This window comes from Opisthocomus hoazin, chromosome Z, assembly GCF_030867145.1.
Source record: "Opisthocomus hoazin isolate bOpiHoa1 chromosome Z, bOpiHoa1.hap1, whole genome shotgun sequence".
NCBI classification, from domain to species: Eukaryota; Metazoa; Chordata; class Aves; order Opisthocomiformes; family Opisthocomidae; genus Opisthocomus; species Opisthocomus hoazin.
The window spans coordinates 78,330,676-78,343,402 of record NC_134454.1 but is presented as its reverse complement, the minus strand read 5'-3'; the positions used below and the strand labels follow the sequence as shown (position 1 = coordinate 78,343,402).

The following is a 12,727-nucleotide window of genomic DNA, read 5'->3' as shown; positions in this document are numbered from 1 at the left end:
TGAAGCGCGGTCCTTCCCTGGTGCCGGTGGTACACAGTGGGGTGTGGGGACATGGACAACATGTGACCTGGCCGATGCTAAGCTTGCATTGATCGGTGCAGCATTATTTGCCAAAGAAAGTGGCTCAGAAAGGTGCCCCCAGGAAGTCATTGTTATAACCAGAGACATTTCACCCTCTTTGCAGGGCTGAGACACCTCAAATCTCCTCTGTGCCCCACCAGAGATGACCACGGAGCAGCAGTGAGCCCCATGTGCCTCCTGTCAGGGTGCATGGCCAGGGCTGGCAGCGAGCACCCTGGGGTGCACAACCTGCGCTCACCCACTGCTGTTCCACTGGGAAAGGCTCATCTTCCCAAACAGGACTTGGGGAAAAAGCTTCACAAGCCATCAGGCTCCTTGGGTTACACTCCATCATCAAGCAAGCATTTGATTTGTCTGCACTTTGGGCTAAACATGTCAAAAGGGGCTTCAGTGACCCATCACAAAAAAAAAAGGTTTTAAGCTAAAAATGCCATACTCCCACCCTCACACAATGAACGTGCAAGGCCTCCACACCTCTCACGAGCGTGGCTAACAGCGATGGCCACAGATGCTCCACCACACCTACTCCCACGAAGGCAGCGCTGTCATCTCACCTGTGCGCAGAGCCGCCTTCCTCCACGTGGGTGATGATGATGCTGTGAGGGGACCGCTTCGACCCTCTGCCTCCTGTTATCTGGATTCCCAGCCCGTCCGTCCCCTTCAGGATGTGCATCTTCCATATGCGGCAACCTTCTCGCTGAGAGAAAACGTGCAGAGAGTCCTTGAATTTGGATTTGGACAGTGAGAGAGGGCTGGTAGGGTACAGAAGGGAGCGATTTAGCACCTTGTTGCCCATCACCACACATCTGTACAGCTCAGGCTACACAGGGGTTTTTGCTGAGCTTTGCTGTGTTAGCTGTGGTCCAAGCAAAAGAGACAGAAAAGAGGAGGCAGCACAGAGCAGGGTCAGCGCGTCGAGGTTTCCTTGCAGGTCTGTTTGCAGCTCTTCTGAGACACGCAGAGGTGCTGCTCTCAATGCCCTGATCCTTCTCGAAGGAACCAGCGGCCTCAAACCCCTTCACCAAAACCCAAGGATGAGCTGTGCGGGGCTGCAGAGGAGCAAGATGTTGTTCACGTGGGACCCTGGGTACGGGGTAGCGCAGCTGCTATTGCAGCAGGGACAAGGCTGGCATCACACAGCAGCGTTTCCCTCTCCGGAGGGGTTTGCAGGATTTGAGACACCGGAAAGAAAATATCAGCTTAAAATTATCAGCTTCCAATCAAATATTTCTTATTGGACAGCTGTTGTACAGACTGAGACACCGCAGAGAACAAATTTGCAGTATAAACAAGGTAGTAAGTGATGTTTAGTATACCTTTATTTCTCTTTTTGATGATCATAAATATTTATCCAAAAAAGTGCTTTACAGACTCCAGAGCAATACAAAATACAAAATAAACAACTTGTTCCTACGAATCCTGCTGTCAGGACTGGGCACAAGGAAACACACGTGTGGCAGATATCAGCAGAGCAAAAAAGGAGAGAGAAGAACAAGCAAGCAAGCGAGACACATAAGTCAACCACCAGGACTGAGAAGGAAAGAACCAGGATAACAGAATTACGAGAAACCCCAGGAAGTTTTCAAGCTTGCAGGACACCAAAATGCACAATTTGGAGGCATTTTTTCAGGCCACTTGCTGAAGTCACTGGGCACTGGGTCAGCTATTTCTGACTGGGTCTGTTCTGCACCCAAAGAACGTTCTCACAGTACACAAACGCCCAAGTAGCAAAGACGATTAAAATTTCATGCCAAAGTGTGAAGAGCACGCAGAAATTGCTGCTTGTTTCTGAGAAGGGGAACAACTAAATATGTCAGCGAACCCAAGGGCTGTGGCAGCAACCTGCATGTTTTAGGCCAACTTTGTTTATCAGAGCCTTTATTAAGTGAAGAAAATGTGGGGTTTTTTTAACCTGATCATCGGGGCCCTATCTTGAAACTTTTGAATGCAGCGCAAGATGCATTTTTCAGATACAGGAACAAAGACATCAGTATCTACACCAATATCTTACGAACAAAGTGAAAAAGAATAATAATTAACAGATTAATGTTACACAGCCCCTAGACCACAGGTAGGAGTAACAGGAAACCCAGGTAACCCAAAAGTTTGAGCCTGAAAACATATACATGTACGGGTAATTTGTTAACTTGAAAGTCACGCACATGAGCACTATCCCAACAGGTTTAACTGGGATCCTCAATGCAATAATAAAAGCCCAGTCTCCTGCTGAATAACAGGACATGTCCAGACAGAGAATACTTCCAGATAAATTAGAGTGATATATAAGACACCACGTTAAATGCAGAGGCAAGAGTCAACTATATTTATCTACCCAAAAACCAAAACTGAGCTGCAGCATGAAAATGCTCCAGAGAGATTTTATTGCTATAAAGTACCTTGCACCCATAATGAAAACAGTATAACAGAGAAATACAATCTCTTTGCCTCCCCGAACCAAGTCCAGGCTGAAATTATGACCATCTATTCTCCTCCACACAAGATGCCACTGTGAGTGTCCCGTTGTCAAATACAGTTTAGAAGTAGACCCTCCAATAAAGTTTAACAATGCTGTCATAAAATTGTGTTTAATGATTTGCAAAAGCTTTTTGGAATCCGAGTTATGCAAAGACCCACGACATGCAGCGTCTAGCTTGCATTCCTCAGCACTCCTCACTATCACACATCTTATTAAAAAAAAAAATCCCAAATTTACTAACTGACCCACTCTCAAATGTTCATTTACATAGCAAACACTTAATAGCAGCAAATGGCAAGACTCCGCTGCTCTTAACGCAAGCGTCACCTTGAACTCCCTCTGAAATCAAGAGCACTTGCAAAGTGAAGCGTTACTCTGTCTGAACACAGACAGCAGAACGCAGCCACAATAAAAAAAAACAAAACCATCTGGCACATACCCAAATATGTATATCCTTCACTCATTTTCCAATGACATGGTCACCATCTCCTGTGTAAGAAAAGGCTGTCCCCTGAGTCCCCGCTGGTCAGCTGCATGCATTTCACTGGGAACGAGGAATTCGGCGTCGACTGGAAATCAGATCCCTTCACTGCTCTTTCCCTCTTCTTCATAAAACATTCATAGCTCTTCATTTAACACACCCTACCAATACCCACGTACCTCCAAGGTACATCACTCCAAGATTTTAAAAGCTAAGTATTAAAAGGCAGATAGCTAGGCTTTGCTTGAGGCCTCTTGGAGAAGTGGGTGTTCAGCAGAAGCCCCTTCCCTTCCCCACAAAGCTGCTATCTGTTTTGCACAGAGCAGCACGGGATACTTCACAGACAGCCAGGAAATGCTGCCACTTTGAACGTGCATCTTATGTGACTCCATCACAGGAAAGCCTTAATCGTAAAGCTCTGTGCCAATTCCAAGGATTTGTAAATGCATTTACATTTTACTTAAAAACAGTTCTCTTGAGTTATTGGAGATTCCCAGGTTCAACCACACAAAGCCTAAATGCTTTAAAAAAAAGAAAAGAAAAAATAGCAGTGATGTCTTTGATTTTGAAATTTCGTAAAGGATCATATTTTCAAACTTTCCTTCGTAAACAAAAAGACTACAAGCTCACTTAGTCTTTAAATGAAAGCTAGGATTCTGGTGTATTCACTCTGCTCTAGAGACTTACCATACCCAAGGGAAACTCCACATATAGCTAGATTTGGCAGTTTGCAGGTCTGATGTCACTGTCCTTGGAGCTTGTGTAATCCCTGCCCAGAGGAGCATGAATTTAACCGCTGACTGGTCTACTCTGATCGGCTGCACAATTCTGGTTGCTGCTTGGCTATTGCCAGTTTCATATTCCTATTAACATCTGAACTTTTCCATCCTCTCACAATAAATCTCATAGCTTCATTTACAAATGACTCTGAATAATCCTCCCAGCTTTGTTCACAAGTGACACAATAAATCTGCGCATGTGCACCCACAGCTCTCGGTGCAAAAGCTTGTCATGGCCAACACACAGAGATGTGCTGGTGCCAGTTTAGTCAGGTATCTCACACTCCAGACACCCTCACAGCAAGGACAGACAGAGGCACTACCACCTCCTGTTGAAGCCAGGGACTAGGTGATACCCTGCTGAGGCCACTCTTCAGAATAAGGAGACGTATGTGTATCCCTTAACTGCCCTTCACCAAAGGCAGGTCACAGTGGCCAAGCTCAGCGCTGGAGAACCTAAGTGCAAAGGGCTCACTAGATAAGGTGGGCTGACCACCTGTGTATGACAATCCAGAAAGTTTCATGCAATCCACCCGAGATTTGGCCAATATCAACAGTCAGAAAGACATCCATGCTTGCTTTGAAAGTGTCAAAGGGGTAAGAAGCCAAAATTTCCATTTAGAAATTGGTTCTCCATCTCACGGGAGCAAATGTTAAATCTGCTTAGATTCACCCCATAGACTTTGCTTGTAAACCCAGAGCAGCAGCAGACCTGTCTAAGCAAAGGGACTGTGGATTCCCCTCTATGGAAGGGTTTCATGGAGACGATGGACCAGCATTACTCAAAGATGGTCTCAGAGCAGGAGATGAGGCCAGGCAGTCTCTTGCAGTCCCTTCCAGACCTACATTTTTTTGACTTCCCTCACTTCTGTGAACACTCCTATGGCAAGAAGAAACACAAGCAGTCAAGCCAGGCTGCAGTTTGGCTAATGGCTAATTTTTGTTCTCCATAGTTACATTACTCTTGAGTGATTCAACTTTCCTCCTAACTCGGCTCTTTCAAGGAGGCACCCCTTTGGACCATTTTTTTTTCCACTTGCAGCTGATCAACTTCAAAGTGCCTAAGCTACAAATAATTAAAATGTTTTTAAAGAATATTCTACTTGGGTTAATCGCAAGCGAAAAAAAAGAAGAAAAAAAAACAAAGGGCCATCTTATGTAACCAACCGCAAGTGAGAATAAAGAATACAGCTGGCAGCTTCAAGTGGGTCCCCGCTGGCCATCTTTCTCCACCGTGAAGCCATTGTACATCAGGCAGCCTCTGTGCAGAGCGAGCCTACATCTGGAATAAACTAGCGTGCTACAGATCAGAAAGGAAGCACGCTGCCAGCGCGACGTGGGGAAGCTCGCCTTCTGCCTGCTCCAAGTGCATACCATCAAACGCTCGATTTCATAAGCACATCATTAATAAAACAAAAAGGAACGTTTTTCCTCCCAGTGTTGAGGAAAATAAATAAATAAATAAGAGACATCGGGGCCATTCTTCCCCCCTTTCCTTTCACCAGCTAATTGCAGGGGAGTTTAAAGGGGTTTGATTTTGACTGTGCCGTGTTCAAGAAGCTGCAAATCTATGTATACAAAGGAAAAATTGCTTTGAAATCTTGTATTAAAGAAAAGCTTGGCAGGAGCAAGGTGTAAACAAATGGAAAACAGAAATGCAGTAAGCAGTTAAAAAGCCAGACAGTAAAATGGAAAATGTAAAATAGTTGTCTACAAAAAAGCACTTGCTGTCACAGCAGCAATTCAGCCGAACCTGGCATAAATATGTAACAATTTTTAAATAAAAACAGAGATAAGCCCTGATGAGAATACCAATGACCACGCAAGGTCTGTACGCACACACACTGACTGCCACGGGCCCTAGCACGGCCCGTGGGATGTCTCTCTCCCTTCGCATTTCAACCTGGATATTTACCATCTGTCTGCAGGGATCAGTTTTCCCCACAGGAGCAGCAGAAGCACACAGCGAGCTCCTCCTCACTGGCCACAAAGCTGCTTTGGAAACGTGACACTTAAGAGAAAGTTGTAAGTTTCATGCATTCAAAAAATGACCGCAATAGGTCTGATAGGAGCTGGCAGCCAACGTGCTGATCACACGCAGCTGAAAATCAGCACAAAACCAGCACAAATCTCCCAAACAGAAACGCACCGCATTCAGACCAGCATATAAGCAACTGCCATCAAGCAACGACCATCGCAGCATCCTCCTCTCCAGAGACCGGGAGTATACTGGGACAGCCATACCATCACACCGCTCCCCAGCATCCTTCACTGATGTGGGATAAATCAAAACCACTGCTCCCAGCCGCCTGCCCCACCTTGGGCGAAACGATGCCTCCTCCCACTATCTTCATTCCCCAGCAGGCAGGTGGGAGAGACAGATCGGTAGCTGGGGAATTAACTTGCACGATCACATACCAGGTGATTAGCTCAAACACGTCAATCTCAAGCTACAGTCAAAAGCCATCACTCTTCGCATCACAGATATTAGTGTGAATGACTCAGTATCAGAAAATCATGCCAAAATATGATTTTTGCAGATTCTTAACAAAGCAATTATTTCATTAGTGGATAATGAGTATATTTTTCATCTGATCTTAACCAGGTTATTTTTAAGGCTGATCTGACAGCAGGACTCCTGCTTTCATCTGCCCCCTTGGGTTTTGTTTTCATTGTTGTATAAGCAAGCTAACCAACTCCAAGACAAATCAAAAGCACGGGAAAAAAAAAGAACAAAATCTAAATTCCCTTATCAAGAATTATTCCAAGACAAGAGTTCTTTGTCCATCCCTACTATCTATTAAAGCTTCTTAGCACTGAGCCAGGCTAAGCAGCCTTTGGCTTCTATTCCCAGATGATGCAAGCCATGCAGTGGGTACCTCCTACACCACTTGAAAGCGGAGAAAAAAAAGCCCAAAACCCAAGTAGCCCTTAATATGAATGTGCTGACCATGTGAACTTTCCACGTCCTCAAAACAGCCAGGAGCCAGCAGCACAGACCCAACTGCTATTGCATTCAATCGTCCACTGCTGATTTAACAAGTCCCCCTGTTTGGACAAACGGCCGCCAGACACTTGGCATCCTTTCACTGAAAGGCGAGTACTTTCCCCAGGGAAAGAGAAGCGTCCTAGGGGATAAAGCCTGGGGAACAGTCAAAAGCAAAAACATACCCTCCCCCAAACACAAACACATAATCAGAACACACAAAAAAGGCATCACAGCAGAGGGGATGAAAATTCTGCAACTTGAAGCAGACTGTCCCCCAGGGATCCATCTCCTGAGACAGACTCCTTGTTGACATCATTTCCTTGGCAAGGGCTTTAAACATTTTATCAGCCATTGCAAGCACCTGAACTACATCATCACCCCTTACAAAAATCTGCTGGAGTCATTTCTCATCCTGAGCCATCACCATCTGGATTGCACCTCTCCGGGCTGCTCCCCTCTTGCCGTCAACTGAAGCTTTATTGCACGATCAGCCAAAGGATTTCTCAGCTATGCCTCACCCTGGGGGGTTTCAGCCCAGCAACTGCCCCTGGGGAGCTCAGGTTTTTAAAGGTTACGAGGTGTTTGCATTCCCTTAAGTATCTTGCCCAGTCTCATCCTCTTGCTGGGCTACTGGGAACGGTTGGCTGGTTAGTTTGAAATTTTTCAGAAAACACCCTTGCTGCCTGCAGTTGATTAAAACCCATCCTAGAGAATGTCACCAGGCTCCCCTGTCAGCTGAAGCAGGGTCTCTTGTGGGGACTGGTATTACATCTGTTGGTGTCAGGAATCCTTCGGGTTTGCTCAGTGGTTTCAGCACCCTGCCTCAAAAATCAAGTGTACGCAGCTTTATATTCCTGACTAACACCTGAAACATTACAGCACCGGAGCAAATAGCATACTCTATTTTTAGGCATGTCCACTTGGTTTCAAACATTCACACTTAATGATTAAAACATAAAATGGTGTGAACTTACACTTCGGCTAAAGCCAGTCCTTTGCATTCCAGTTGTGGGTTTGCTGTACTTTTAATACCATACGCAAAATGAAAAAAACACTTTCTGTGTAGGTGGGAAATGCTTTCATACTGGTGCTCTCACCTACAGCTCGTGATAGGTGATCATGGCTGAGACCTTCTGTACCACAACCTCGTGCATATCTGTGCTGCCTTCGGGGGCAGCTCATTTCCAAGAGTGAGGACCCCCTTTCAAGACAACACATTAAAACTTACTCATTACAACTTACCCATCACGCGACAATCTCTACGCCTAACCCACCGCCGCTTCCTTGAAAATTCAATCCAAAACCAGAATAAAACGACAGATTGCTATTCAAAATTCAAATCTACAGCTACCACAGCTATAGCTATTGCTCAAATCACAGCGAAGAAAGGCAAAACCTTACGTCAGTTGAAAAAATCTGGCAGCGAGTGAGACTTAACCCCAGAAAGTTGTGACGACAGTTGCTTTATGGCATGGTGGAACATAACTGGCAGCAAAAAAAATTAACTGTAATTTCACCACTAGTAACATCAAAGCACTTTCTAAAACCCCAAGCAAAAGCAAGGCCAAGTTTTGTCAGTGCCGTACAGCTACAATTAAAAGACAGCCCTTGTCCCTAAGAGAGTTTACAACTCAAAACAGGCAAGAGAGAGGGAAGACATGCTTATCACAGTGCAGATTAAAACTTCTAGACAGTCGATAGCCCCAGGATTTGTGTTAATGAAAGCTGGAAGCAAACACAACAGATAAAAAGACATTAAGAACAGAAACAGATTCTGAGGAAGGCCCTTACATGACTAAAGGTGTCTACGTTAACAACTAAAAGTAGAGTTATTTATGTCTAAAACATGCATCATATAAGAGTCCCACAAAAGCCTTGATGAAACAATAATTACTGCTAAGGTCAAAAAAAGTTGACGTAGAGCAAGTTAGCTTCAGTAATTTCAATGGAGAGTGTTTACCCTTGTAAGTACCTTGCTCATAGGAAGACTTTCATTTTGGTACAGCAAGTGGATGAGCATTTTTTTTTCTCCATCACATTTAAAAAAAAAGCAAATGGTAAGATGCTTAAAGCCAGTACATTATTTCAAGTCTCACGTTTTGATTCCTGTAACGTGCCCCTTCTGCTTGGCAAGATAAGGAACATTTTCCATTAACCAAAACGCAAGGTAGGGCTGGCATTTACCAGCGCTAATTGGCAAATACTGCTATAGAAAGGCTGTCAGCCTTTCCTAACTACAAAGAAAAAAGCAATTCAAAAGCATTCTGCTCTTCCTGAGACAAGCCAACTTAATAAGAAAGCGGTAATGGGCCCGAACAAAGAAGCGAGTTGCTGATAAAACAAAACCCAGCGCCATGCACTTGCAGCGATACAAAAGCAAGTGCCGCCTGGCAAAGACCCAACTGGTCTTCCACATACACACATGTCCGTGTGCGCCTGTGCACATGCTCACGAGTCTGGAGAGGGCTGCGGTCTACTTAAGATGGGCTCGGTTGGTCTGTAAGGGAGCAAAGCGTACACCCACTGCAGAGTAATTTGCATTAACAACACAGAGCCAAGATCTTGAAGCACTACTGTAACCCAGATGTCCCCCCAGAAAAACTTCCGTGAGGCAAGGCATTAATATCCCCTTGCCTTCCCTCCCCCCCCTCCTTCTTTTAATAGACAGTGGACTGACTTCAGAAGAACACCAGATACACCTTCCAGTGCCACCAGCCGCTGCCTTGTCTCCATCCTGGCAAGGCGTCCCACCATAGCCCCACGCTCCAGTGCGACCACCAGCCCTGGAGACCTGCTGCATGCTCGGTGCTCCTTCCGTGCCATGTATTTCTCCCAACAGAGAAATGCCCTGAGGCAGAGTCCCAGCCCCTCTCACCTTTTGCTATTAAAGCACTTTTACTCTGCCCAGTGTCCTTTACACAGTTTTCACCGACGACTGCTAAATTTGGATCTTGATTTCAGCCCCCCTACTGATCTGGATGCTTATTCAGAACAAGAGGATTGAAAGGGTTCTGGAGATGTCTTGTTTTTTCTTTTAATGGTTGGTGTTTCAAGGACTTCTCAGAGCATCCTGCTGGGGCCAGAGGAAGCAAAGGTAACCAGTCCGTTCTGATATGCTTCATCTCCAGCCAGGCTTCTTCTGGCTTCAAAAATGAAAGCCTCTCGTCACACCAGCCAGATCTGGATCAGTTCACGTCCCCTTTGAAAATGACACTCCCAATTCTTACACTCGTAACCCTCATCCTTGCAACCCTCACAGTTCTACCTCTGATCCCTACCCATGCCAGCTGTACCCAGCCACCTCTGGGCCCTCCCTAGGGGCGGAACAGATAAGGAAGCACTCCACAGCTCTTCCAAAAACACTATGCTAGAAAAACTGAGAACAGAGCTGAGGGATTCTGTCCTACTGGTAAACACAGTGAAGCCACAAAATTGGTATATTGTGAAGAAACCTCACTGTTTCCTTTTCTTTATCATTTTTCAGCTGACTCCAGCAGCCCCTCCCCATGCTCCTCTTTCATCTGTGCCTTTATAATTACCAGCCTACAAAACACCACCCTGTCTCAGGCCGCTGAATAAAAGAAGTAAACTTTGATTTCTGTATTTAAGCTCCCCAGTCTCCCCAGGATGTGACGGATCATTACTCCACTGGCTGAGAGATTGCCTGGTCTTAAATCACTGCCCATGACTCCCACTGCAGCCAGCCTGGGTCCTCTCCAAGGTCAGGTCTGGTTTCCAGACCTTCAAGATCTTCCTGCCAGGCAGATACAGCCTGGCTGCTTCGAATCCCCACACTTTAAAGGGCATTTAGGTTCATCCTAAAAATACTGCAGCATAACTTAACCACCTGTAAACATTAAATGCTGCCTGCTAATTGACAGGTACAATATTTACTGAGGGTTACATACCAGCAAACAGGCTGGCAGATTTGTTTATACATAGTGATAGCAGTGCCAAGTGCACAGGAGAGACTGATGAAGATCTGGGAGACGAAAGCAAGCCTGAAGAAGGGGACTGACACATGCACACAAACCAGTAACACAGGAATCTCCTGGCAGGTTTACTTGACAAACAGCACTTGTCTTGACTCACATCTCACAACTCAGCATTGCTGTTACTAGCAGCATGCACCGAGAAAATGGGAGAACAACCCCACGACTGTGGGAGGGGAGGTACCCTGAAAGCAAACCACACCGAAGACACGTGGATGCCTCAAAAGCGCTCCCAGCAGAGCATCGCCAAGGCACCGGCTGTGAGCTGGCCCCTAGGTTCAGTACAGCAGCAGCTGAAGACACACAGATTCAACCCAACCTCTTCTCCCCTGTTTTCGTTACGACAGCTTCAAACTAACCATCTTCAGGAAGAAAAAGAGATGTTCCTGGGCTCCATGTTCTAATTTCAGTGACTCTCCAAACCTGCGTCCTGGGACAGGGGAGGGGGAAGGAGTGGTGGGGAGGACCAGGGTGGTGGGGAGGACCAGCAACGTCGCTGAGCGGCTTCTTGAAGCCTTTCCTCCCACCCGCAGCTGACCCCAGCCTGCCTCAGGCTGGCTCTTGTCCTCTCTAAGCGAATATAGTGCTCCCCATAGGCGCGGGGCTGACAGCCCTGGATATTCAATTAGTCAAAGTGTGGAGGAGACAGCGAGCATGGGGCGGGCAGTGGGGATGGAGCAGCTTTCCCCGCGGAGAGGGTGCCCTGCCAATGCACCCTGTCCCCGCTCGGGAGGAGATAACTCATCCCGCGGCTACGAGAGGCTTGGCTCGCGCTTTGAAGCCTGGAAGGAGGCTGCAAATTCTGACACAACGTCCTGAATGCTGTTTTCAAAAGACTCCTGACACGACTGGATCTCACATGTCTCAGTGCCAGGTCACGCTTTGAAAATGGAGCTGAAGTGAGGTTTGAGGCTCCCAAGTGTCTTTATTCCTTGCCTTTTTTTTTAATTACTGTTGTTAATCAGAACTCAAATAATTTTGAAAATTTTATTCACTGTCACTATTCAATACTTATTAAGAAACTGAACTAAGCCATTCATTAATCTGATAGCAGCTACCCCATGGATACTAAAGTGATGGGCTTCTACAAGGCCCCCTCATCTTTAAAAAGTAAATGATGAGCAAGGCATGCTATTTAGGCTCCAGCTATTCACATATCTCCTCATTCAGACATCCGGAAAATGTAATTAATACTGACATGTACAGAGGTCGTATCTCTAAGCAAAATATTAAGGGGGAGGGGTGGGGGCGGGCAGGAATTAAATGACTGTGCCTCCCAACAGGGTCCATGACAGATACAGCACAACAGAACAGATTATAGCTCTTAAATTTCCATTGACTCAACTACTCTTCTACATTTTACAAAGCCAGTTTGTATGTGCTTTGCATTAAGAATGTATTTATTGCTCACATTGATACATATACATTCTGAATTTAACCATCTACTTCTCAGACCAAAACGAATCAAAACATCAAGGTTACACTAGCAGAAGATGGCTCTGGATCAAGAGTTTCTTTATATAGAGAGAGATGTGCATATGTACATATATATATATATATATATATATAGGCTTTCCATTTCCTCAAAACAAACTCAGCTTCATTTACAACACATGTTTAATTAGACATGTTCAGAACAGATTCAAGACGTTTTTGTATAGACTAGAGCTTTCAAAATACTGAATGATTTGTTTATTTATTTTTAAACTTTTAATGTTTTCTTTCAGAAAGACTGCAATTAGGAGGCTTGCAAGAACAGTACACAAACATGCTCACCTTCCTGTTGCACCATGAAATCCAACATGTTTCACTGATGGGAAGAGCAGGTTTTGTCAATTACGCTTCTTTCAGACCAGCATTTTTTAAAATTGGTTTTAGCCCCTCCAATGTTCTCTAAGTTAAATTAAGTTCACAACCCCCATCACCACC

The 12,727-nt window shown here is 45.4% G+C and overlaps 1 protein-coding gene across 4 annotated transcripts in view; it reads right to left on the bottom strand.

Moving 5' to 3' along the window:
* PDZD2 (PDZ domain containing 2) overlaps window positions 1–12,727 on the bottom strand; it is a 141,408-nt gene that overhangs the window by 55,512 nt on the left and 73,169 nt on the right. For 3 of the 4 annotated variants that reach the window (XM_075410906.1, XM_075410907.1, XM_075410910.1), the window contains exon 3: window positions 636–778. The exons of the other annotated variant lie outside the window; for it this stretch is intronic. In XM_075410906.1, coding sequence (XP_075267021.1) covers window positions 636–778 — 143 coding nt within the window. The remainder of the gene's footprint in view (window positions 1–635; window positions 779–12,727) is intronic. 4 annotated transcript variants of the gene reach the window in all.